General features: G+C 35.1%; 1 protein-coding gene across 10 annotated transcripts in view; it reads left to right on the top strand.

Moving 5' to 3' along the window:
* Positions 1–22,506, top strand: part of cngk (cyclic nucleotide-gated potassium channel) — a 46,814-nt gene that overhangs the window by 13,862 nt on the left and 10,446 nt on the right. For 3 of the 10 annotated variants that reach the window (XM_021480950.3, XM_073919193.1, NM_001423203.1), the window contains 20 exons: positions 2,443–2,556; positions 3,154–3,326; positions 4,792–4,934; positions 5,004–5,113; positions 5,835–5,967; positions 7,003–7,119; positions 7,503–7,602; positions 7,747–7,893; positions 9,793–9,855; positions 10,037–10,158; positions 10,244–10,401; positions 11,304–11,391; positions 12,654–12,716; positions 12,973–13,625; positions 15,084–15,187; positions 17,842–17,985; positions 18,301–18,462; positions 18,550–18,642; positions 19,469–19,618; positions 20,982–21,115. In XM_021480950.3, the coding sequence (XP_021336625.2) occupies positions 2,443–2,556; positions 3,154–3,326; positions 4,792–4,934; positions 5,004–5,113; positions 5,835–5,967; positions 7,003–7,119; positions 7,503–7,602; positions 7,747–7,893; positions 9,793–9,855; positions 10,037–10,158; positions 10,244–10,401; positions 11,304–11,391; positions 12,654–12,716; positions 12,973–13,625; positions 15,084–15,187; positions 17,842–17,985; positions 18,301–18,462; positions 18,550–18,642; positions 19,469–19,618; positions 20,982–21,115 (2,971 nt within the window). The remainder of the gene's footprint in view (positions 1–2,442; positions 2,557–3,153; positions 3,327–4,791; positions 4,935–5,003; positions 5,114–5,834; positions 5,968–7,002; positions 7,120–7,502; positions 7,603–7,746; positions 7,894–9,792; positions 9,856–10,036; positions 10,159–10,243; positions 10,402–11,303; positions 11,392–12,653; positions 12,717–12,972; positions 13,626–15,083; positions 15,188–17,841; positions 17,986–18,300; positions 18,463–18,549; positions 18,643–19,468; positions 19,619–20,981; positions 21,116–22,506) is intronic. The other 7 variants (XM_073919194.1, XM_073919195.1, XM_073919196.1 and 4 more) reach the window with 3 other exon arrangements.

Genomic DNA, 22,506 nt, shown 5'->3' on the forward strand with positions numbered 1-22,506 from the left:
GCGTGGTTCAGTTGGCCAGCCCTGGCCTGATTGGAAGAGGTGTTGTGCTTGGTGCAGTATACTTGTAGTGTTAGTGCAAAGTGCGCCTGTTGTCTTAACTTAAACAATTAAGTAAAGTTGACTGAACATAACTTAAAATTTTGCATTTTGGTGCTATCACTTAAAATATGAGTTAATTTAACTTGATTTAACTTAAAAATGCAAAAACTTAAGATTTCAAGTGTAGTGAGCTCAAAATCTTAATTAATCATAAAAAATGCCATTTTCACAAATGTAACCTTGACTGTAAAATTATAATATGTGCAACCTTTTAAGTACAATGTCTTTTTATTTAAATCAGAAAACAAATGGCTTCAGGTGTAATTATTCATCACAATGTGAATAAATGGCTACTTATTTTTTTGCTTAGTACCAAGTTTGGTGAACTGAACAATTTAAGTATAATCTACTTAAGTACCAAGTTTGGTGAATTGAACAATTTAAATATAGTCTACAAAACCGTCAAGTTAAATGAACTTAAAAATGCAAGTTTTGGGAGACTCCATTACTCAATTAAATGAGGCAATGAGTTTACTCAATTTAGTTCAATCAACTTATTAGGGTTTTCAGTGTAGTGGTGTCACTTTTAGGGCACTTAATGTTTCATATGGATTTCTTAAAAATTATTTTTAATAAACATGAACTGTCATAATTTATTAAAGACACAAACCACTCGCTGCATGTCAACTGCCACTTTCAGCAAACCTCCTAATACATGCAGCACGAGGACTTTTATGATAATTTATGAGCGTCAAAAGTTGTTGATCTGTTCTGTAAAATATTTGACTGTGTGTCACTGCATCCCAAACGACTAAAAATAAAACAAAGCCATATAACTAAAGCAATGTCCACTGTGCTGAGCGAGAGAGCTTCTTTTTCTGTTAAACTAAACAGTTGCATCATCGATGATGTAAGCGTGCTCCGGCTCGGAAGATAACTTGCAATGTGAGTGAAGGCTGTTGGGGGAGAGGAGAGGGGGGACAAGCGTGCTTCGGCATGGTTCAAGGCAACTGTACCTAATGTAAATGCGCCATTAGTTTTAAGGTTATCTAATTCTAAACTACACCTTAATGCAAATTAGACACATTGTTAGTGATGTACCCTGGGTTTACTGGGTGTTTCGGGTCTCGACAACCATGTCCAGATGACCTCTATAAGCTAGTGCAGTCCAAAATTTGCATTCAGAAGATTAGTGATGCATCAATTAATTGCCGATGACTGGCCGGTCTTTTGGCCTATTGCAGTCGGTTCGTATTGTTTTACCTATTGAAAGCGTTATTCTTCAATAGCTAAATTGTACATTAAAACAGACTGAAAATGAAAAGTTGCTATTTTATTTTTATAGTTCCTAGCCATATTAGCTTTAAAAATAGTAACTTGTCATTTTCTGTCAGTTTTCGTGGATGATATAACTACAGAAGTTCCTATTTTAACAGAAGACTTTAAAGAGGAAAATGATTTTAGAGCAAGATGCTAACGATCTAATCAGAATCAAAGATCTATGCTAAGCTAAGCTAAAAGTGCTCCCGCCTGACCCAGAAGTCAGATCAATGTATTCAAAAAAGGTCAAACTCACCTGTGTAACTCTAAGGGGAGTTGTAAAATTAGCCCGTGTGTTGAGTGTTTCTTTAAGGTGAGCAGCTCCTTGCAGGTAAATCAACTAAATGTTTTGGAAATGGGCGACTCGGTGGCTCAGTGGTTAGCACTAGTGCCTCACAGCAAGAATGTTGCTGGTTCTGTGTGGAGTTTGCATGTTCTTCCAGTTTTAGCGTGGGTTTCCTGCGGGTGTTCCGGTTTCCCCCACTGATCCAGCCTTCTTGCTGTGAGGTGACAGTGCTTACCACTGAGCCACCATGTCGCCATCAATGCAGTTTTCCCTTTCTAATCAACTAATTACTGTTTTATTATTGTATCTATTTATTCAAATGTATTAGTGTTTTATTTAGTCATATTACTGTTTTCAGCAGCGTATAGCTGAAATATACTGTATATCTTAAGGGGATAGTTCACCCAAAAATGTAAATTCTGTCACTTGTTCAAAACGTATTTGAGTTTCTTTCTTCTGTTGTTGTGAACACATAATAAGCTATTAAGCTTATTAAAAAATGCTACCTATTGACTTCCATAGATTTTTACCAAAACAATGAAAACAGAATTCTTCAATATATATATATATATATATATATATATATATATATATATATATATATATATATATATATATATATATATATATATTTATGTAACTCATTACAACCATGAAACCACACAAAGGAGAGTAAATGATGGTGTCATTTTGATTATTGGGTGAATTATCCCTTTAACTTATTAAAAAAATGTGTCTTAAAGATTTGAAATGTTTTGTGTGATATTTGCTGTCTGTTTTTGTTCTTGCTTGTGAAGGAGTGTTCACTGAAGACTGGGGTGCCTTTTACTTTGTATTCAAAGTCCTGATTTACATTGTCGCTGCATTTGACATATTTGTCAATCTTCGCACTGATGTGTTTACAAAAGACGGTAATGTTTTATGTTCATTCTTGTTTTTGTAATCAAAGCATTTTTAAGCCAAAAATAATAATAATAATAATAATAATAACATGTATAACATTTTCTGTAAATACTACAGATCTCTTTTTCATAGAACGAAGAATTGCCCATTATGCGTACAGAGGATGCTTCCAACTTCTGGTCAGCAGCTTGATATGTGTAAACCATAGACTTTAAAAGATATGGACGTAGTATCTGTGACGTCATCAATAGGTTTCTGAAGAATGCAAAAGTAGCTACCAGTAGGCGTGGCCAACTGTCGCCTTTTTGTTTGCAAGTCATTGCACCAACCACAGGGGGGGTTACTAAACAAGGGCAAAGAGGCGGAGCGTGAGCAGATCTACAGACGCCTGCTAGATTTTGCTTAGAGGGGCTGTGAATGAGAGTGGGTTGCAGCTGCAAGGGCGTCCGCTGCATAAAACGTATGCTGGAAAAGTTGGCGGTTCATTCACATCAAACTTTCATTAGACTTTTTCCTGCTGGCTTAAGAATGTTCCATGCATGTGGTCAATTGTAATATTAATAAGTGATTCATAAAGCTCAATATGTTTTTTGTTTTGTTTGCAGGGCATGTAACAGATTTAGCAGTGATATTTCGAGTCTATCGAAAGTCGTGGAACTTTTATTACGATGTTCTTGCATTGTTGCCCTTGGAATTGATTTCTTTTGCCTTCGGCGCTACAGAACCCTGGACAGTTTCATGCCTAGTCAGGCTGAACAGACTTCTTTTGATTCGCAGGGTATACTGAATGTTTTTTATATACAGTTATTTATTTATTTAATTTTTTTTAGTGCTTATAATAGAAATGATTCTTGCGGTGCCTTAAAGATGACTTGTAGTTGTGATAATATATTGAATGTATGGGTTAGATTTAGAGATCAGGGACCTCATGTATCAACGCTGCATACATAAAAACTGCATACGCCAGATTTCACGCTCACGTTTGGATTTACTAACGATTAAATGAACGTAAGAATGTGCGCTGGTCCACGCAACTTCATGCTTGGCATACGTGCATTTCTTATGTGTGTTTGTTTTATTTCCATTGGTGACTCCTAGAGGAAATTATGTTAAATTGCACACTGCAATGGCCGTGCCGTGCAATGGCAGCTGTATGGGATATGATCATCCGCATGTCTAGCAGGTATATAAGGTTTGCATACCATGCAGTTGACAAGCCAAACATTAAAGCGCAATTTGCAGCGATTGCCGTTTTTCCCTGTGTAATTGGAGCAATTGACTTCACGCACATTGCTATAATGGCGCCATCTGGAGACGAATTTGCATACGTGAATCGGAAACATTTCCATTCAAAAAATGTGCAAATAATATGTGATGCTCAAATGCGCTTAACATAATACACACATATATTAATGATTTCTACTTGTGTTCCTCATGATGAAGAGTAGGCAAAATCTGATATGTTGTGAGGGAAAAAAGAAGAATGAGTTCATCAGATGCTGGATTTGAACAAGGTTCATGATCGAACGTGTCAAAACATGTTGTCATGCGTTTTACGAGCTACGCCACTCACGCTACTTTTTGCCGCTCTCTTTAGTTATTTTGTCTCGGTCAATCAAACGGTGATGGGTGGGAATCACTCAGCCAGCTTATTCCAACGAGGTGTGCTATTTGCACTTAGCTGAAATAGACACTACAAAATTTTACACCTTTACATCGGACCATTTGTTTTTAATTCACTTACAGTGTAATGTTCACTCCCAACTGCATTAACCACGTCAGCTAAGCTCTCCCACTCTATTTTTTTCTTTTGTTATTAATTCCGCAGGACAAACTTGCAAATAACACAGTTTTTCTCCGGTCTACCTCCGAAAGCAGCACCTCCAATTCACATTCTGTTGAAAGTTTCTCTTTTTGCTTGCTTTTGCCATTTGCTTTTTTGTTTGGTTTTGCCAAAGTAGAGTCATTAACATATTTATTAAGGGGAGTAGGTAGGGAGGGGTTTTGCGCTTGTGCACGTGCGCTCAGTTTCACGTTAAGTCGGATGTACAAAGAGAATATGCGTAGGATTCCGTGTACGCAGTGTTTCATACATCTGAATGTATTATTGTGTACGCACATTTACAGATTTGTGCATACGCAATGTAATTGTAAGAATTCAACGCAAGTCTTTGTATATGAGGCCCCAGGTGATTTATTGAATTGTGAATATAATTATTTATTTTTTTGACTTGTCCTTTCAGATCTATTTGTATTTCAGACAAAACGAATGTGACCTGTACAGCCACCTGTACGAGCAACGGATAGCAAAATGCCTCTTCATCTTTTTTTTTAGTTTGCACTTTTGTGCTGGCATGTTGTACCTGTCAGCCTGCGACAACAAAAGGTAATAGTATTTTAGAATTTTTTCATAAATTAGTAACAGTTGTTTTCAGACCTCTTATTTACTTTTAAGATGTCTAGAGGAATCGTGGGCATGGAATGCTGGACTTAAACCTTCTCAGTCCTCGTTCGAACATTATATAATTACAGTGTATTGGACAACTACGACCTTCACAAGTGTCGGTAAGGACTATATATGCATAAAAGTGCATTTATTTATAAAAGTGACTTTGCATTAAACTGCTTTAAACTCAAAAGTTTTTTCAACAATTCTCCTTAAAATTTAGGTACGCTTTTCTTCTAAAGTAGTGGTTCTCAAACTGTGGTACATGCTACATATATTTCAAAATTTATCAATAATGATTTATATGTGAATATGACATAATAATATTCATTATATGACATATAGCCTATATTTCTGAGGTCCAGGCAACATTTTCAGGTGTTGATGAATTGGCTACTATATGTTAATACTTTACATTTAAGTACAGCACTTTTCTTTTTACCTTAAGCACATTTTAATTTAAATGTTGACGTTTTTAGTTTGTTTTTGTTTTGTTTTTTTACATATAAGCACATTACAGTGTTAACGCTCATACTATTTATGGTTAAAGTGGCTGACAATAATAAATATTCTTAATAACAGGAATTAATCTGCCACGTTTTTGAACTGTGCAGAACTGTAGCTGCTTTACTGGGCTACTAGTACACCACTGTATTTCAATACTGCACATTATGGTGATACTTGGAGAGACAATTGTTTTCTGAGGTGGTACTTTGTGAAAAAGTTAGAGAACCACTGTTCTAAAGGTTTTAAAAAGACCTTTTAAAGTCCCAATTTCCTTCAAGTAGAAAGCAATGTGGACTAAAGCACTAAAAACCTGATGCAGTGTTTATTTTTCAGGATATGGAGACATTGTACCTGGCTCTTTGATAGAACAGTGTTTGGCAGCGATTGTTGGTCTTATTGGTATGCTGGTTTTGACCTATGTTATTGGCCTGATGTGTGCCACAATATCTGACAGAAATGCCAAAAGGTAAGTGTATTTAAAAACAGTTACTCCCTTAAATGCAAAGGTCCGTAAATTTTGGTTAGCTGCTTCAACTGCTACAAAGAAAATGTTGGTACAAAGGTGGAAACCTCCTCATGATCTCTCAGTTAAGCACTGGTTACATTCATTATTGGAAATACTGTATCTGGAACTGTCATCAGCACGGATCAACCATGCCAAAGTGGACATTCTTACGGCATGGAAAATCTACATATGCAACGTCAAAGAAATCTTGGACACTTAACCCTCATCTGATGCTACGGATGACAACATAATGGAAATTATCTAACAGCTTGGTCTAAACTATAGTTATTCTGTGTTTCCTGATGTGCGTATAATGGGGTGGGGGGTGGGAAATATATATGGGGTTATATCTGTTAAAAGTATTTTGTTATCTGATTGTAAAAATTGTATATTCTCACTTTCGGAAATAAAAAACTGAATTACAAAAAAAAATAAAAACAGTTACTAATTTTCAATATATAGGGTGACCTCTGGTCAATTGGGACATTTTTCCTTGGTAATCTCAAAGGGAAAAAGTGCTCAAGTTGACCTGAATTCACCCTATACCAGTGTTGCCCATCCTTGTTCCTGGAGACACACCAACAGTACATATTTTGGATGTCTCCCTTATCTAACCCCTGTTAACTTCAGGTTTTGGAGTCTCTTCTGATGCTCCGATAAGTTAATTCAGGTGTGTTTGATTAGGCAGAGGTTGAAAATGTGTACTGTTCTTGGAACAGGGCTGGGAAACACTGCCCTATACAATACATATTCTGAAAAAGTTCATTCAGCACATTAAAATAAACGTATACAAAGATACAAAGTCATTACACATATTATCAGAATTGATTGAACAACTGATCATTGGAGGATGTTTAGATAGTTTGAGTTGCTATTCAGAAATTCTGAGGAGTAATTATCTTCTTTCTTTTGTCTCACTGAAAACTGTAATAAAAGAAATGTGCAAATTCATTTTCAGCAATTCAGCAGTCTTTGATGCTCTTGTTTTTTGATCAGGTTGACTTTTCAGAATGTTTTTTCTGAAATGCGTCAATTTATGGAGCGACATGGCGTAGCAGCTTCCCTACAGATAAGAGTCAAAAACTACATGAATCTCCTGTGGAACAAATATCAGTATGTTTTGATCTTGTTTTGTCCATTTGTCCGTCCATATTTGCTTTAGTTTTGATGTCTAATGACTAGAAAAATCATTGTAATAATTAATATGTCACATCATATTATGAAGAGACTAACTAAAGATTGTATACAGTCACTAGCATCAGTAAAAACAAGAAAATAAAAATACATTTTAGTAATCCGACACTAGTATACTCTCTAATATACTATATAATATGCTCTTCAGTCTAATGATTATTTAGAATTTTTTTTATCAAACGATGTTTATTAGTTCCAGACAGGGTGTCTGTGGGGTCTTAGAATGTATTTAATTGACAAATTAATTGCTTTGCTATCTTAAGTCAGGTACTGTAATTTATTATTATTATTATTTTATTCAGAGGTGCAGCTTACCCAGGAGGACCCTTTCTAATGCATGACTTGTCAATTGAGCTTAAACACAGTGTCCTCATGGCGGAGAGAGGAGAGCTTCTGTCACAGGTCAGTGCTTTTTTAAAAATGCTTTCAAAAGATTTTTTAGTTTTTTTAGATCCATTCACCTTTATCTTAAATCCAAACTCAATTGTAAAAGTCTGCAGAATGATGAGAGCTGGCTCATTAATTGCTCTTTTCCTCACTTTACAGATTCCGTTCTTCTCAGAAGCTGAACAGTCATTTATACAGAACCTTGCTTTAACTTCAGTTATTTACTCGTTTCCTGAAGGTGAAATCATCCAGTACAGTAACACTCTCAGCACAGAGCTCTTTTGCATTCTGCAGGGAACATGTCAGGTCAGCACAATGTTTGATTCATTATAATCTGTTTATATCTCTGTTGTATGCACATTCAGTTGAAGTCAGAATGATTCCCCCTCCTGTGAATTCTTTTTTAAATATTTCCCAAACAATGTTTAACAGAGCAAGGAATTTTTCACAGTATTTCTGCCAATATTTTGTCTTGTGAAGAAATTGTCACAGTCTTATTTGTTTTATTTAAGCTAGAATAAAACCAGTTTTTAATTACTTTAAAAATTATTTTAAATTATTTATTATAATCTGATTCGTACATGCAATAGCGCGGGGCACAAAGTAACTCGGGTTTAAATGTAACATGGAGTTTTAAGATATTTGCTCAGGGTTAATTATGGCATGCTTCCGAGGTTTTCACCAAAATCTTCCTGCCAATTCAGTGTTTCCTTACCTTTTAATGCGTTTGGTGTGATTATAACTCACTATTAAAAACAACAACAACAACAACAAAAATAAATGAATGTTTTGAATTAATAAGAAGCTGTAATGTAGCCATGGCGGGATGAATTTTGGTGTGGCGCCAGGGAAGAATGAATGTAGTGGAAACCATGCAATTGTTGAAAAAGTTCTGTGAAATTTGAATGAGAAACACAGGAGAAACCATTTTTGCAGCATGAAAGTATTTTTTATTGTAGTTGATATTGTTTTTTAGCTAAAAAATAATCTGTGAAAGTATTTAAGTGAAATCTTATATTGTTGAGATCACCGTCTTCTAGACTAAAAAGATGAAACTATTTTGAAAGATGTAAAAAACAGTGCCAGTTTTGAGGAAAACATGACACAGCAGGATTAGTTGTAACAGGGTGTTACAATTAAGCCACACACTATTGGACACCAATTAAACACATAATTTTTTTAAATTTAGAGTGTAATGTTAAGAACTTTTGATATGAAAATGTTTTTTAATAAAAAATATATTTTTTATAGAAACAAATATTTCATTGCTAATAATGCAAATAAATGCACTATATAAAAACGAATAAATGGATAATAATGCAAATAGATTCAAATGTGTTTATCCAATAAACAAATAAATAAGCATACTGTGCTATGTAGAATAAAAAAATAAATAAGCCAAATTACTGAGGAAAAAAAAAAGTAAACAGAATAACTGTGAAATCTGCCTTTGTAAGCATGTTACAACTAGCCCCCTGTCTGTTACAACTTGCCCCGCAAGTGGGGTAAATGGTAACATTTTTACTCCTGGTGCTTTTGCCAATACTGCACAGAAACCATAGGTCCGGCTATCATAATTCCATTGCTTATATGTAGGAGAGGCTTGTGTGTTATTGGTAAAAAAATATGGTTTGTCCAACCCCATTACTTTGTTTATTATTTGACCAAAACCAAAAAGTGTTACTTTGTTCCCCGCTTTGTTTTTGTATAACCGATAAATAAATATAGTGAAATCAGCATAACCGAGTCATCAGGCTTCATCAGTCAGTGTTAGGAAAAAGTTAAATTCTTCAATCTATTGTCATTTTACAAAAATAGTAGCACATTACAAATACCACATGTCTTTGGACTTGCGAGGGAAACCGGAGCACTCGGAGCAACACGGGGAGAACATGCAAACTCCACACAGAAATGCCAACTAAGGGTAATAATTCTGACTTCAACTGTATGTTTTAAAAGTAAAGTTTCCCATTACACTTGTTTCAAAGATGACCTTGCATATGGTGTGTAATGTGGCTTTTTATAAATGTAAAACTTGAAAAATAAGGTGAAGTACATGCTTTATTCATATTATTAAAACAAATATTTCTGTTCTGAGATGCTTCATAAGCACTTAGACAGAACTTAAGATAACCTTGCAATTTGATTAGAGTTTATTTTAATCATTATTGCTGTTGATTAATCAATTGTGTTTATATTTTATAGATTTTGAAAGACGACCTTTCAGAAATCGTTGGACATTATTATAAGGGAATGTTTTTCGGAGAGGTAATGTTTCTATTATTCTCTATCAATCACTTGCACTGCATTAGGGGCTGATACTATCGGAAGTTTTAATTTAGTAAACTGCATTTCAACCAGTGTCTCAACATGTATTTAAGTCTATCACGATTGTGGTTTGATTAGCCCAGCTTATACATGATTTAAATGCTTTTTTTTCTTCTTGCAGGCCGGATTTTTGTTTGGCAAACCAGCCACACTGACTGTACGCGCTATGACATGCTGTAAAATTGTAGTTATTGATTTTGACAAGGTCAAAGTACTTCTTGAGAAACATCCCCGGCTTAAAAGGTATTCTTCATAAACGAAAAAACAAATGACATGTTAGATAAAATTTTTTAAATAGCTAAAACTATGTTTCTATTGTCAATCCTAGCCAAATTAAGCAATCCTGTGCTAATCCACAACGCTACGCGACATTGGTGGAGGATGCAAAGAAGCTACAGGAAAGCCAAAGCGATGTTCAAGATTCACCAACGCACAGCGCATCAATGAGATTTCAAGGCAGTAGAAATTCCAGCAATTCAAAATGCTGTGAGTATTTCCGTTCCAGTAATTGACACTGTGTCAATTGTGATCATAGAATTGTCTAGCATACTACAAGTAAAAGATTTTAAAATATTTTTAGATTGATCTCTGATTAATAAAAAAAGATTAAACAAAAGTTGTATTTTTAAGATAATAAATAGTAATAAACTATTTTCCGGAAACAAAATGTAGATCAACTTCATTAATTAATTTTCTTGTCGGCTTAGTCCCTTTATTAATCTGGGGTCGCCACAGCGGAATAAACCGCCAACTTATCCAGCAAGTTTTTACGCAGCGGATACCTTTCCTGCCGCAACCCATCCCTGGGAAACATCCACACATACACACACACACACACTCATACACTACGGACAATTTAGCCTACCCAATTCACCTGTACCACATGTCTTTGGACTGTGGGGGAAACCGGAGTACCCGGAGGAAACCCACGCGAACGCAGGGAGAACAGGCAAACTCCACACAGAAACGCCAACTGAGCCGAGGATCGAACCAGCGACCCAGCCTTCTTGCTGTGAGGCAAACGTGCTACCCAGTAGATCAACATACCTCAACCTATTTCAATTCAATTTCGCAAATGTTAATATTCAGTAAAATGAACAATCTTCTTTTGCAGAATAGTTTCGTTTTAATTGTTGAAATTTTTTATAATTTTCTGCAATCTGTGTTTCGTTCACAAACCTATTGCAGTTCTGTATCTTCTACCTGTTGTCTTTGAGTTTAATTGGTCAACCAGCTGAAGATACACTGGTCATTCAGGACCAACTCTTGAGTTAGAATTAAGGTCATTTTCATTTAGCATGATGCATATTTGCGATGGTTGTGGTGTAAAAAAGACTGCAGGGACTATGAACCAGCTACTGAGAAATTAAATATGAAAACATTTCTAGGTGTGGAGAAGTTCGGTAACATTCTAATGTATGCTGGACCTGAGGAAGAAATGACCCGAATGCAAGACGTCAGTCACCAAAGACCAAGGTAAGCAAAAAACTTAGTTTTGTATAATTTAAAATGGTAAATTAGATTGTTTAGTATGGTTACTAATGTAAACTGTGGATTAACAAATTTGCCCTGCACATTTCAGGATTTTAATTCATCCCTCAAACCTTATTTGAGTTTGACAACTTTGATTTAAGGGAATTAATGAGTTAAGGTATTTAAAGGAAAGGAACTAAAAAAAGTTTAAACAAAAGTTTGATGAGTTTGTAACACTTGATTTGAATTTTGGTAATTTACAATTCTATTTACAATAAATTTCAAGTATTACATTTAGTAACACGTTACTCTGTACTCTTTTGACCTTTAAATCGCCTATTGTTAACTTTAATGGTCCCGTGAAATTAAAATAACGTTTTTTAAATGTTAGTTTAAGTCTGTAGTTTTAATATCTTTTAGCTAGTGTGAAACAGTGACAAAATTCACGTTTAGAAAATATGAAATTGATACAAACATCTAGTTTGCAGTTTGTCACTTCCGCCCAAACGGATCAACGATTTTTTTTTTATGTCACCTGATAGTTTCAAATGCTCTCTAGTATCTGACATGCGCCGCCCCTTTAAAGACACTTTTCTTTTGCTTCACCTTTATTGCGCTTGAGCTTAAACACTCTCACTGGCAGAGCAGTGATAAAAACAAAACATTATTGGCTGTTTTTTTAAAAGGGGAGGACCTACTGTAAGGCCCGCCCTCTTTCTTCATTTTCTAGTTGATATTACGTCAAAAATGAAATAAAATTGCACATTTCAAAGCCCTTCACAGAACTTCACAGAAGCCCACACTGTGAAATGTTTTCTAACATTTGTGTATAATCACAGTGCAAGCGACTTGTGATTATTGTGGACAATTTTTAGCTGCTGTGACACAAGTGCAATGATCACTCTTGCCTTATGTTTCACACACATTAAAATCACTGTTTATGATGACTTGAGTCTTTCTTGCTGTTCATGTTCATATGGTTTTCTGCAAAGGCACCAGGTTAAAATACAAGTAGCGTAACCATAGAAACAGTATATTTCTTAACAACAAACCTGTGTCGATGTTGTAAACACTTAACGGTTAACCCTTGCCTACTGCTAGAAATCTGTTTAAGGGATTACATGCACAACACTCGTAAATTAAATTATAAATAATGCTATACTTAGGGGAATAATATATGCAGCCGGTCACTGGACTTACCCGTATTAAAATCCATTTATTCAGAATCAACTTTAATCAAAATGTATTCTTTTTTCTCTCTACAGCACAGTTATGGGGCGTGCTGTATATTTCTTCTTGAGGATATTTCAGTCTGTTTTCTTAATGAGGTAAATGTAAATGCTACTTATTTTAACAATATATTAATAGTGTTACAACTGTCCCGGTGCAAATTATGACTTTACATCAGGGAAAAATCAAATAAAATGTAATCTGTTTTATTTTCCTTAGAATTGTTCATGTGCAACAGTTTTGTTAACCATAAAGTTTGAACTTTTCATCATTTTTTCATCATTTCAATCATCATTTTATAAGGATCCTAAACATTCATTCTCTAAATGTGAATATTTTTGCATTTCATTACAGGAGTGCGATTTTGCCGTGGAGTCCATGGTATGTCAAATGGGAAGTTTTCCGAAGCATTACAGCCGTCGCTGTCAGCATCGCTACTTCCTTGCTTTTTGCATTTTTACACTTCCAAATGGAGCTGTGGATCATTTGTTACATACTTGGATTGTTTTGTTGGGTGGACATGTACATCCGCATGCACGTTGCTTTTTATAAAGAAAACATTCTCAAAGTTGACACCCTGGAAACAGCATGTCATTACTTCAAAACTGGGTTCCTTTTGGATTTCATAACCTGCTTTCCCTGGGAACTTGTGAGTTGGATTGTGATTCCACCATTCAGCGAGAATGGATTTCTTGTCAGCAATGAATATCTGCATTTTTATGCTTACCTGAGGACCCCACATATTTTGCAGTTGTATCGCATTCCTTTACTGATTTCATACCTGGAGTCCGACATTGCTGCAGCCACGAACACCATCACTTCTTTTAAGCTGTTCTTATATTCTACTCTTGTTCTGCACTTTTCCACTTGCATTCTCTTTGCAAGCTCCTGCCCTGCAATAGGCCTTTATGAGAACACAACTAATTATTTTCTACCAGAGATTAAGCACAACTGTACACCACTGTCATGGGTGACACACTTGGATGCAACGTTTAATATTGACTTTGGTATGTATTGTCCTTCAGAGCTTTGACTATTGAATAAACAGTTGAAGTCAAAATTATTACCCCTCCTCTGAATTATTTTGTCTTTTTCAAATATTTGCCAAATGATCTGTAACATTCATTCATTTATTCTCTTTTCGGCTTAGTTCCTTATTAATCTGGGGTTGCCACAGCAGAATGAACAGCCTGATGTTTACAGAGCAAGGAATTTTTCACAGCATTTTCTGTAATTTTTTTTTCTTATTTGTATTATTTCAGCTAAAATAAAACTAGTTTTACATTTTTTAGAAACCATTTTAAGGTTGGCATCATGGTGGCGCAGTGGGTGGCACAATCACCTCACAGCAAGAAGGTCGCTGGATCGAGCCTCGTCTGGGTCAGTTGGCATGTCTGTGTGAAGTTTACATGTTCTCCCTGTGCTCGTTTTCTCTGGTTTCACCCACAGTCCAAAAACATGTGCTATAGGTGAATTGAATAAGCTAAATTGGCCATAGTTGTAATGACTGCGCTGACAGAGAGGGATCCATATGCAGTACGTTTATTAAACAACTGATGAACAACAGAGTTTTGGGAGGAACAGTAATACTCAAGTGCATAGGAGGTCGAAGACAGATAGTGTTCGGCATCAGGGTATAGGCTGAAATCAGGGCTGGCAGCAGAGAATCAGAGTCCAATAGCAGGCCAAGGCCTGGGCAGGGGGCGAGATGAGACAGGGTCAGTAAACAGTCCAGGTTGGCAACGAGAGAACAATCAGAAGGCAAAGAATAACGCTCAGAAATGTATGCAGGGCAATACAAGACTTCGTAATGAGAGGCGTCTGAGAGCTGCTTATTTATATGTGTGTGTGGGAATGAGGATCAGGTGCAAGGTAATCAGCGCCAGATACGGAGAATTCTGGCTGATGGAGTTTTTAGAAAGCCGGTGATAGTGACCTCTGCTGGTTAGTGAGGGGAATTGCTGGGACCGAGTCGGTGACAATAGTGCAAGAATGCAAGAGTGTAGGGGTGTTTCACAGTGTTAGGTTGCGGCTGAAAGGGCATCCGCTGCGTAAAACATATGCCGGATAAGTTGCCTGTTCAGCAACCCATCAACCCATCTCTGGGAAACATCCACACACACATTCACACACTACAGACAATTTAGCCTACCCAATTCACCTGTACCACATGTTTTTGGACTGTGGGGGAAACCGGAGCACCCAGAGGAAACCCATGTGAAGTCAGGGAGAACATGCAAACTCCACACAGAAACGCCAACTGAGCCGAGGTTCAAACTAGCGATCCAGCAACCTTCTTGCTGTGAGGCGGCAGCACTACCTACTGCGCCACTGCCTCCCCGAATAGCTAATAATTAATAACTAATAATTCTGACTTCAACTGTATGTATATTTATATATCATGAGTAAAATAATATGTTTTTAATAATAATAATAAAAGTAATATATTCTTTTTGTCCTTTCAGGCACTGCTTCTTTCCTACAGATTTATTTAATGAGCCTTTACTTTGCAACTTCAACATTGTGTACTGTTGGATTTGGAGACATTTATCCATGTCTAAGTGCCTCAGTAAGTATTAAATGTTTATCATTTGAATTGAATTTGACTAAAATGTGCCTTGGTCCCTGAGCACCATCATTTAGAAAGATCGTTGTTTAAATGTAAATATTTAAAAAAAAGAAAAAGGAAACACATTTTTAGGTTTCTGAGAAAATAATTCATCCCTCTCTCAAACCCATTTTTTCCTTTCTTGTTTATATCATGGGAATTAAAATGGATTATAGTTCATTATGAAAATGTGATTGTTTATTAATTGAAAAGCCATATGATAGACTCTTTTTTATTTTGGGATGAAGTAGGAAAACTGGAATATCACATAAAAGATTTGCATATAAAGCAGCGATTAGTAAAAAAGAACAAAATCGCCACTTCCTAAAAACCTGGTGCAACCTGGTATCAAAAAAAACTGAATTTGCTGTGGTAGTAGAAGCCATTGTGGGACTTTTTTATATATAAAACTGACCGAATTGCAAAAAAAAAAACACACACAGTGCTTTTAGAGATGTGAGCTTTTTGTGTGCACAGATGCTCAACACAGTTCTGAAGGTAATGATAATATAATGATACTGGAAAACTGTGATTACAGTCATACTTTAGTTGAAGTAATTTACAACATTTCAGATGTTATACATCGTGGTGGCTCTGCTGGTTTGTCCATTTATGCTGTCCATTGCACCCATTTTTAGCACTTTTAAACTGGAATTTATTCTGTAAATATATATATATGTATATATATATATATATATATATATATATATATATATATATATATATATATATATATATATATATATATATAAATATATATATATATATATATATATATATATATATATATATATATATATATAAATATATATATATATATATATATATATATATATATATATATATATATATATATATATATATATAGCAAGTTTATCTTTCTCAGTTGGGCGGATACGTTTTTATTTTCACCTTTTTCAAATTTATGTGATCATAATGCACATAAAAATAGAAACATGGAAATGTAGCTTATGACATGTTTTTGACAGTTTTTCTAATATTCTGCATTGTAATTAAGGCTGAGCCTCTGGATGAGCGAGTTTTAACTTGTTTTACATAAAGGTAGCATTCAGAAAAAACAAAACCTCCACGAAGAAACTCGACACAGAGGAACATAAAAAACTTACAGTCAGCTAGCATTCTGGAAGTTGTATTGCTGAACAACACAAACGAAAAAAGAAGGATAAATTCACATGGGTCATAGCGATCACTCGACGCAGAAGTATAAATCAGCTTTTAATGCTGATTTAAACATGTGCAGCTGCTTTGCAGCCACATTTGATCTCTGGTCAAGTAGGACTATGGAGTCATTCTTGAGCCTTACTTTGCACTACATTGATGATGACTGAAATTTTCCATTACTTTAATGTATTTGTTTTCAGAAGATGCAAGAAATGCACTGTTTAAAATATTACTTACAGCATATTTAATAGTTATTTTATTTAGAAGAGATGCTGCTTATTTTCTACTTTTAATACGAAAAACACTGAAAATAATTTATTTTGTTTCCAAAAGTGCAAGTTATTAGTTTTCACTTTTTTATCAGATAAAAAGCAACTGTTGGTTTTTATGTGTGTTTATAATTTCAGTTGTTCAAGGTTGATGTTCAATGAATAATCATAGATAGTAGATATAGATATAGTACAGTAGTTCTCAAACTGTGGTGCACTAACCACTAGTTGTACTCAGGCTTCCTTCTAGTGGTACACGGAGGAATTGTTAAATAAAAAAATAATAAAATGAACATACCTTTAAGCCTTTGATGCTAATGATAACACTGATGTGATCAGCATTGGCTGTTCCCTGAAGTCACGATCACACCAGTCTGTACCCGATACCCAAGTCTGCTTGAAAACAAAGGTCGGCACATAGCAAAATTTACGATTCACTTAAGATGTGATCTCATTCACACCAAATCCCGAAAAATGCCACAAGTAAGAGTTAGTTAAGCCCTGTATAAAATTAATCACTTACTTTTCTGACACACATAGGCCCACTGGCTACTATATATTAATGCTACAACTTGTACAAGTTTTCTTTTTACTTTTTGAGAAAACTATTTATAATGTTTAAAGTGGCTGACAATTATACATATTCTTAATAAAATTAATTAATTTGCCTGATTTTTGAGCTGTGCAAAGCTGTAGCGGCTTAATTAGCCCAACTACGCTACTGTATTTCAATAATAGTTATTATACTGGTACTTTTTAGAGGCAATTTGTTTCTGAGGTAGTACTTGGTAAAAAAATTGAGAACCACTGATATATAGTGAATGTTTCCTTCAATTATTTTAAAATCAAGCAGTGCACCCTTCATTCATCAGTCTCTTACTTGTAATATATTAGCACATTTACTGTACAAAACTTGTCAGTAAACTATGAAGGCAAAAAATTTTGTAAATAATTAGTTAATCGTTCATTTATCTTAATCGAGTTAAAATGTTTAGCTAATCGAGATTGTGATTTTAGGCCGAATCGCCCAGCCCTTATTGTAGTGCATGAAAATATAGCTTTTATTGTTAAATGAAGTTTTTAAAAAAAAATAATATAATCTGTTTCCATTGAACTGATTTGCTGATTCAGTGTTTTGCACTTACTTGTGCTTCAATCTTTCAGAGAGCAGGCCAGGTTTTCATCATGCTTATAGGGGTGCTGTTTGTAGGCTGGTTATCAGGCAGTGTTACTGGTATGCTGGCCAACACAGATGCCTTGAGAGCTGCTTATACAGAGAAGGCAGAGAGCATGAAACTATTCTTGAAGGTATTTCATAAAAATTATATGTTCGTAATAACACATAATACATGTAGTTTTTATATATATATTATTCACATCATTTATTTTTACTGGTTTGCTTTTACTTCTAAATATATGCACTTTTGCGGCACGGTGGCTCAGGTGTTAGTCTTTGGTTAGGCCACCACTGATGTTTTTAGCATTTTGGTTTTTACTGTGATCAGGCTCACAGATGATCTCTTTATTAAACAGCTTAATATAGCCTCAATTGGGATTATGATATTATTTATAGTGATTATTATTCATCTGATATTAACTCTTTTTTTCTCTCCTTTTTTTAAGAGCCACAGATTAACTGGGGCTTTATATAACCAGGTAATCGGATTCTACAAATTTCGATGGATGTGCACAAAAGGATTCGATCAGGATAAACTGTCTCAGTACTTGCCCTCTTCACTCGTCAGTGATTTATCAACAGTTCTTTATGCTGATTTTATAGCAAAGGTCTTATATAGTCTTGATATTACCCATTTTGTTAATATGACTGTAGAATGGCACCTTAATTATGTAAATATATAATATGCTTTGTAGGTGTTTGGTCTTAAAATCCAGAGGACGACAACGCAAGAATCTGAGATAAACCTCTTGTCTACTGTGGAAATCACCAGAGCAGGGAAACTCAGTGTAATGAATCATAAGCTTCTTAGATCTTTCTTTGACTTTTTAAGATTAAGGGCCCTATTATACACCTGGCACAATGTGGGACCAGGCACGACGCGAGTGTTTTTTGCTAGTTTCAGTTCTCATTTTCATGTCCTGTGCCACGTGGTTTAAATAGCAAACGCAATTGTAGAATTAAGGACCATTTTTTTTCCATCCTTAAAATAGCAAAAGTGTATTTGGACCCCAACTGCACCTGCTCTGTGTGCTTTAGACCATGCAATGGGGTATATGCACATAGACGTTTAATTATCAGTCAGACAACCCAAGCACTTCCAGTGAGCTGTCTTGCCATTACAAAATTGCCACGTTTAAGATCTGATTTCTTTAAAAATCAGTGGTCTTCACTGACTTATTCAATATAAAGAATGTACAAGAAGCACTGCATTAAATTCCAATTTCCTCCACCATGTCTTAAAAATATGGAAATTTATTTGACCCCAGTACTTTCAATGGAGTTTCTGCGCTAGCCTGCTGCTACTGACGGCACCTTCGTTTACACTGTCTTTTATCTTGTTTTACGCCTGAACAACTTAATGGATGCTTAAGTCTACTTAACTGATTGTATTTTTATTACATTACAACATCGATGCTTTGAAAGGAACCATATAAAATTAAAATTGCTCATGCTCACATTAAACTTTCACCGGGAGTTTATCATTGGCTGAAATGAACACTAGCTGTGCATATAGTATATTAGATTGGTTAAATAAAGCCTTATATATGTTATAACTGATGTCATAGTCAATTATTATATGTCGTAATCAGACTCATAATGTGTTATTTGTAGTTGCCAGTTTTTGAGATGACATTATCTAAGACGTGGCTGGAGCAGTTAGAAAATGACGGATGCTTCATTCGCTTGCTAGCTGGAGGAGTTTCACAGTGCCTGTACCGAGCCAGTGATGTCATATACAAGAAAGGAGACTGTGGATCAGAGGTGGTTATTATCATTATCTTTAGGGGTTTAAGCATGTAGCACTGAAACCCTATTGTAATTGTTAAGGTTTTTTTCTTGCTATTATTATTCTTGTGCCTTAAAACTGATCATGCAGCCCAAGCCGTGCAGCCAAAGGCCTAGAAACAGGCAATGGTGTAGTTGTTTTTTGTTACCAAAAGAGTGCGTTAGTGATAGGTGGATCCAAAATTACACAGGGATGTACTGCAGCAACACAAATATATTTAGGCATAAAAAGATTATTATTGTCTACATAAATATAAAAACTACTACCTCTCTTCAAGCCTTCTTCACCTCAGGGGGCTTTGGTGAAATAGGGCTAATTCTTTATATGGTCACGCTTTAACCTTGTGCACAAGCAGATTAATTTCCTTACAGGTGAAGGATTCAGTTTTCTGTTCACAAAGTCATTTAATCATGTTATGTTAAGTCATGTTAATAGTGAATTTGTTCTTAAAGAGATCTGCCGTCAAGACCAAGTTGTGAATTAATTCAGGACCAGCACGATTGGAGGAGCCATTATTCAGAGGATGATAATGTGTAACATTTAAAACGGTTGCTGTTGTGATCTTGTTCCCTCCGAGAGCACATACGTATTATTACGATTGTGTGACCTGAAAAAAAGGCAGTTTTTTTGTGATTTTGGTTTAACTTTATTGGAGATTACAAATATGAAATTTAATCGTAAGCTTGGCAAACGGTTTTGGAGAATTTGATGTTTTCCCATTTCAGCAGAATGCCTGCGAGAAATGACTTGCTTTAAAGGGACTTTAATACATTCGGAACTTGGAAACAATATGCATAACAAAAGATGCTTGCTTAGCTGTTCGACTGTCAGCTTATGATTTGAATCCAACGCGGAAGAAAGTAGTTCCTCATACAAAAGCGTTTTTGAGACTCTCCATGTTTGATTTTGTTTTTATATACACAATTATGCCATCAAACTGTTGTATAAATGCAATATCACATGAGTAGCAGTGCGATATGGCTGTATGATACCATACATGTATGATATTGCTGTATGATATTGCTTATATATATATATATATATATATATATATATATATATATATATATATATATATATATATAATTTAGTATTTTTGGGGGTTTTCACCATTTTTGACAGAAAAGCATTGGGAGCAGAGGACAGCGAGGCGGAATCGATTAAACTCAATGCACTAACCACTACATCACGGGCGCCGACCAAATAAAATAATTTTATTTTCTTAAATATTAAATCTTCATATAGGTCTGAATGGTCAATAGAGCATGTTTGTTATATATTATTATTATTTTTTTTTTTTGTATTGCTTTTTTAATTTAGTTACACCTTATTTTCTAGGTGTATTTCGTCGAGAAGGGAGAAGTGGAAGTTCTGTCAAACAACGAATCTAAAGTTTTGTTCAAACTAAGTGCTGGACAGTACTTTGGGGAGAGAAGTTTGCTGTTCCATGAACCAAGAGCTGCAACAATAAGGTAAGCATTTTTTTAGTGATACGTCATGTATGCAATTAGGTGTTTATAATGAATTTTTGGGAGTTAGATACTGGCATGATATTGTAAATAATTAAAGTAACTTTATCACCTAGTACAGCCATAACTCATAATATAACCCAGATGTTGTTAATACATTTAAGCATTGCTGGCTTGAAATCCACAACAAACTCTGGAACTCTAAAACAAATTTCACAAGGAATTTGTTGATAAGCAAGAACACCTAGAATAGAACAGACGTATAGGCAAAAGACACATTGAAAAAAAGAATATTAATTTATCAGTTAAACAACTTAAGCAGTTAAAAATAATTTTTAAAATGTTGGTATTAAATATATTGAATTTCAGAACAATTTTTGGAAAACCTTTACAATATGGTTGTAATACTCACTGTAATTAAAAAGCCCCTATTTTGCATTAAAAAAGGTCATATTTTGATTTTAGGGGTCTCCAACGACTCGCTGATAATAATGCAAGGTCAAAAAACACTTTCATTGTCTTATAATATGCATTTGTTTTTACCTTATCCCAGCGACAGTGACTCCCATATGAATCGTTTAGCGATTCATTTATTCCCAAACCTCTCCTTAGCGCGATGCTAATCTGCGCTGATTGGACCGATGACCCAGTCTATTGTGATTGGTCGACTGGCTTCAGCATGAGACAAAGAGAAATGCCCACCACAGCTACAGTATGAAGTAGCAGAAAGGTTGTGTGAGCCCAATGCAGGAATGCAATAAAGCAATGCTTTTAAACACCAGCATATTACTGTACTCTTAACGCTAACCCCAAGTAATAACAATGACACAATTCAGTATTAGTCCACACAGTGGCAAAAGTTGAACTATTTTGAAAATTGACCGCACCGCGTGTGTGAGGAACAGCTGATGAAGAAGCACGCGTCACGTTTTTAAAGTAGTTTTGGACGCGATATGTAAACAACCCCATGCAGATTTAACCTGAGGGAGACAGTACAAGCACTGATCTATAAACGATACACTCATCGTGATTACAACTTATAACACACAATTAAACACATATTTTGCAAACTACACAAAATGAGGCAACAATTTTAATCAGACTTACATGTTATGATCCGGAGGAAAAAGAAATTGTTCCATTTGAATTGTAAATCTAAAAAATCCTGCCTGATCTCACGAGGAAACCTAAGTATTTTACGTTTTGTCAGTTAAGTGGCTAATTTGTATGAATTCGTACAAGTTAAGTCATATGAAAATGTACGATTTTCAAAAGGAGCCGTGGCACCTAACCCAAACCATCATTGGTTGATAAGCAAATTGTACTAAATTGTACAAATTAGATCATATGAATTCATACGCATTAGCCACTAACTCAAAAAGTTAAGAATTGCC

The sequence above is a fragment of the Danio rerio genome, chromosome 13 (genome assembly GCF_049306965.1).
Source record: "Danio rerio strain Tuebingen ecotype United States chromosome 13, GRCz12tu, whole genome shotgun sequence".
Taxonomy (NCBI): Eukaryota; Metazoa; Chordata; class Actinopteri; order Cypriniformes; family Danionidae; genus Danio; species Danio rerio.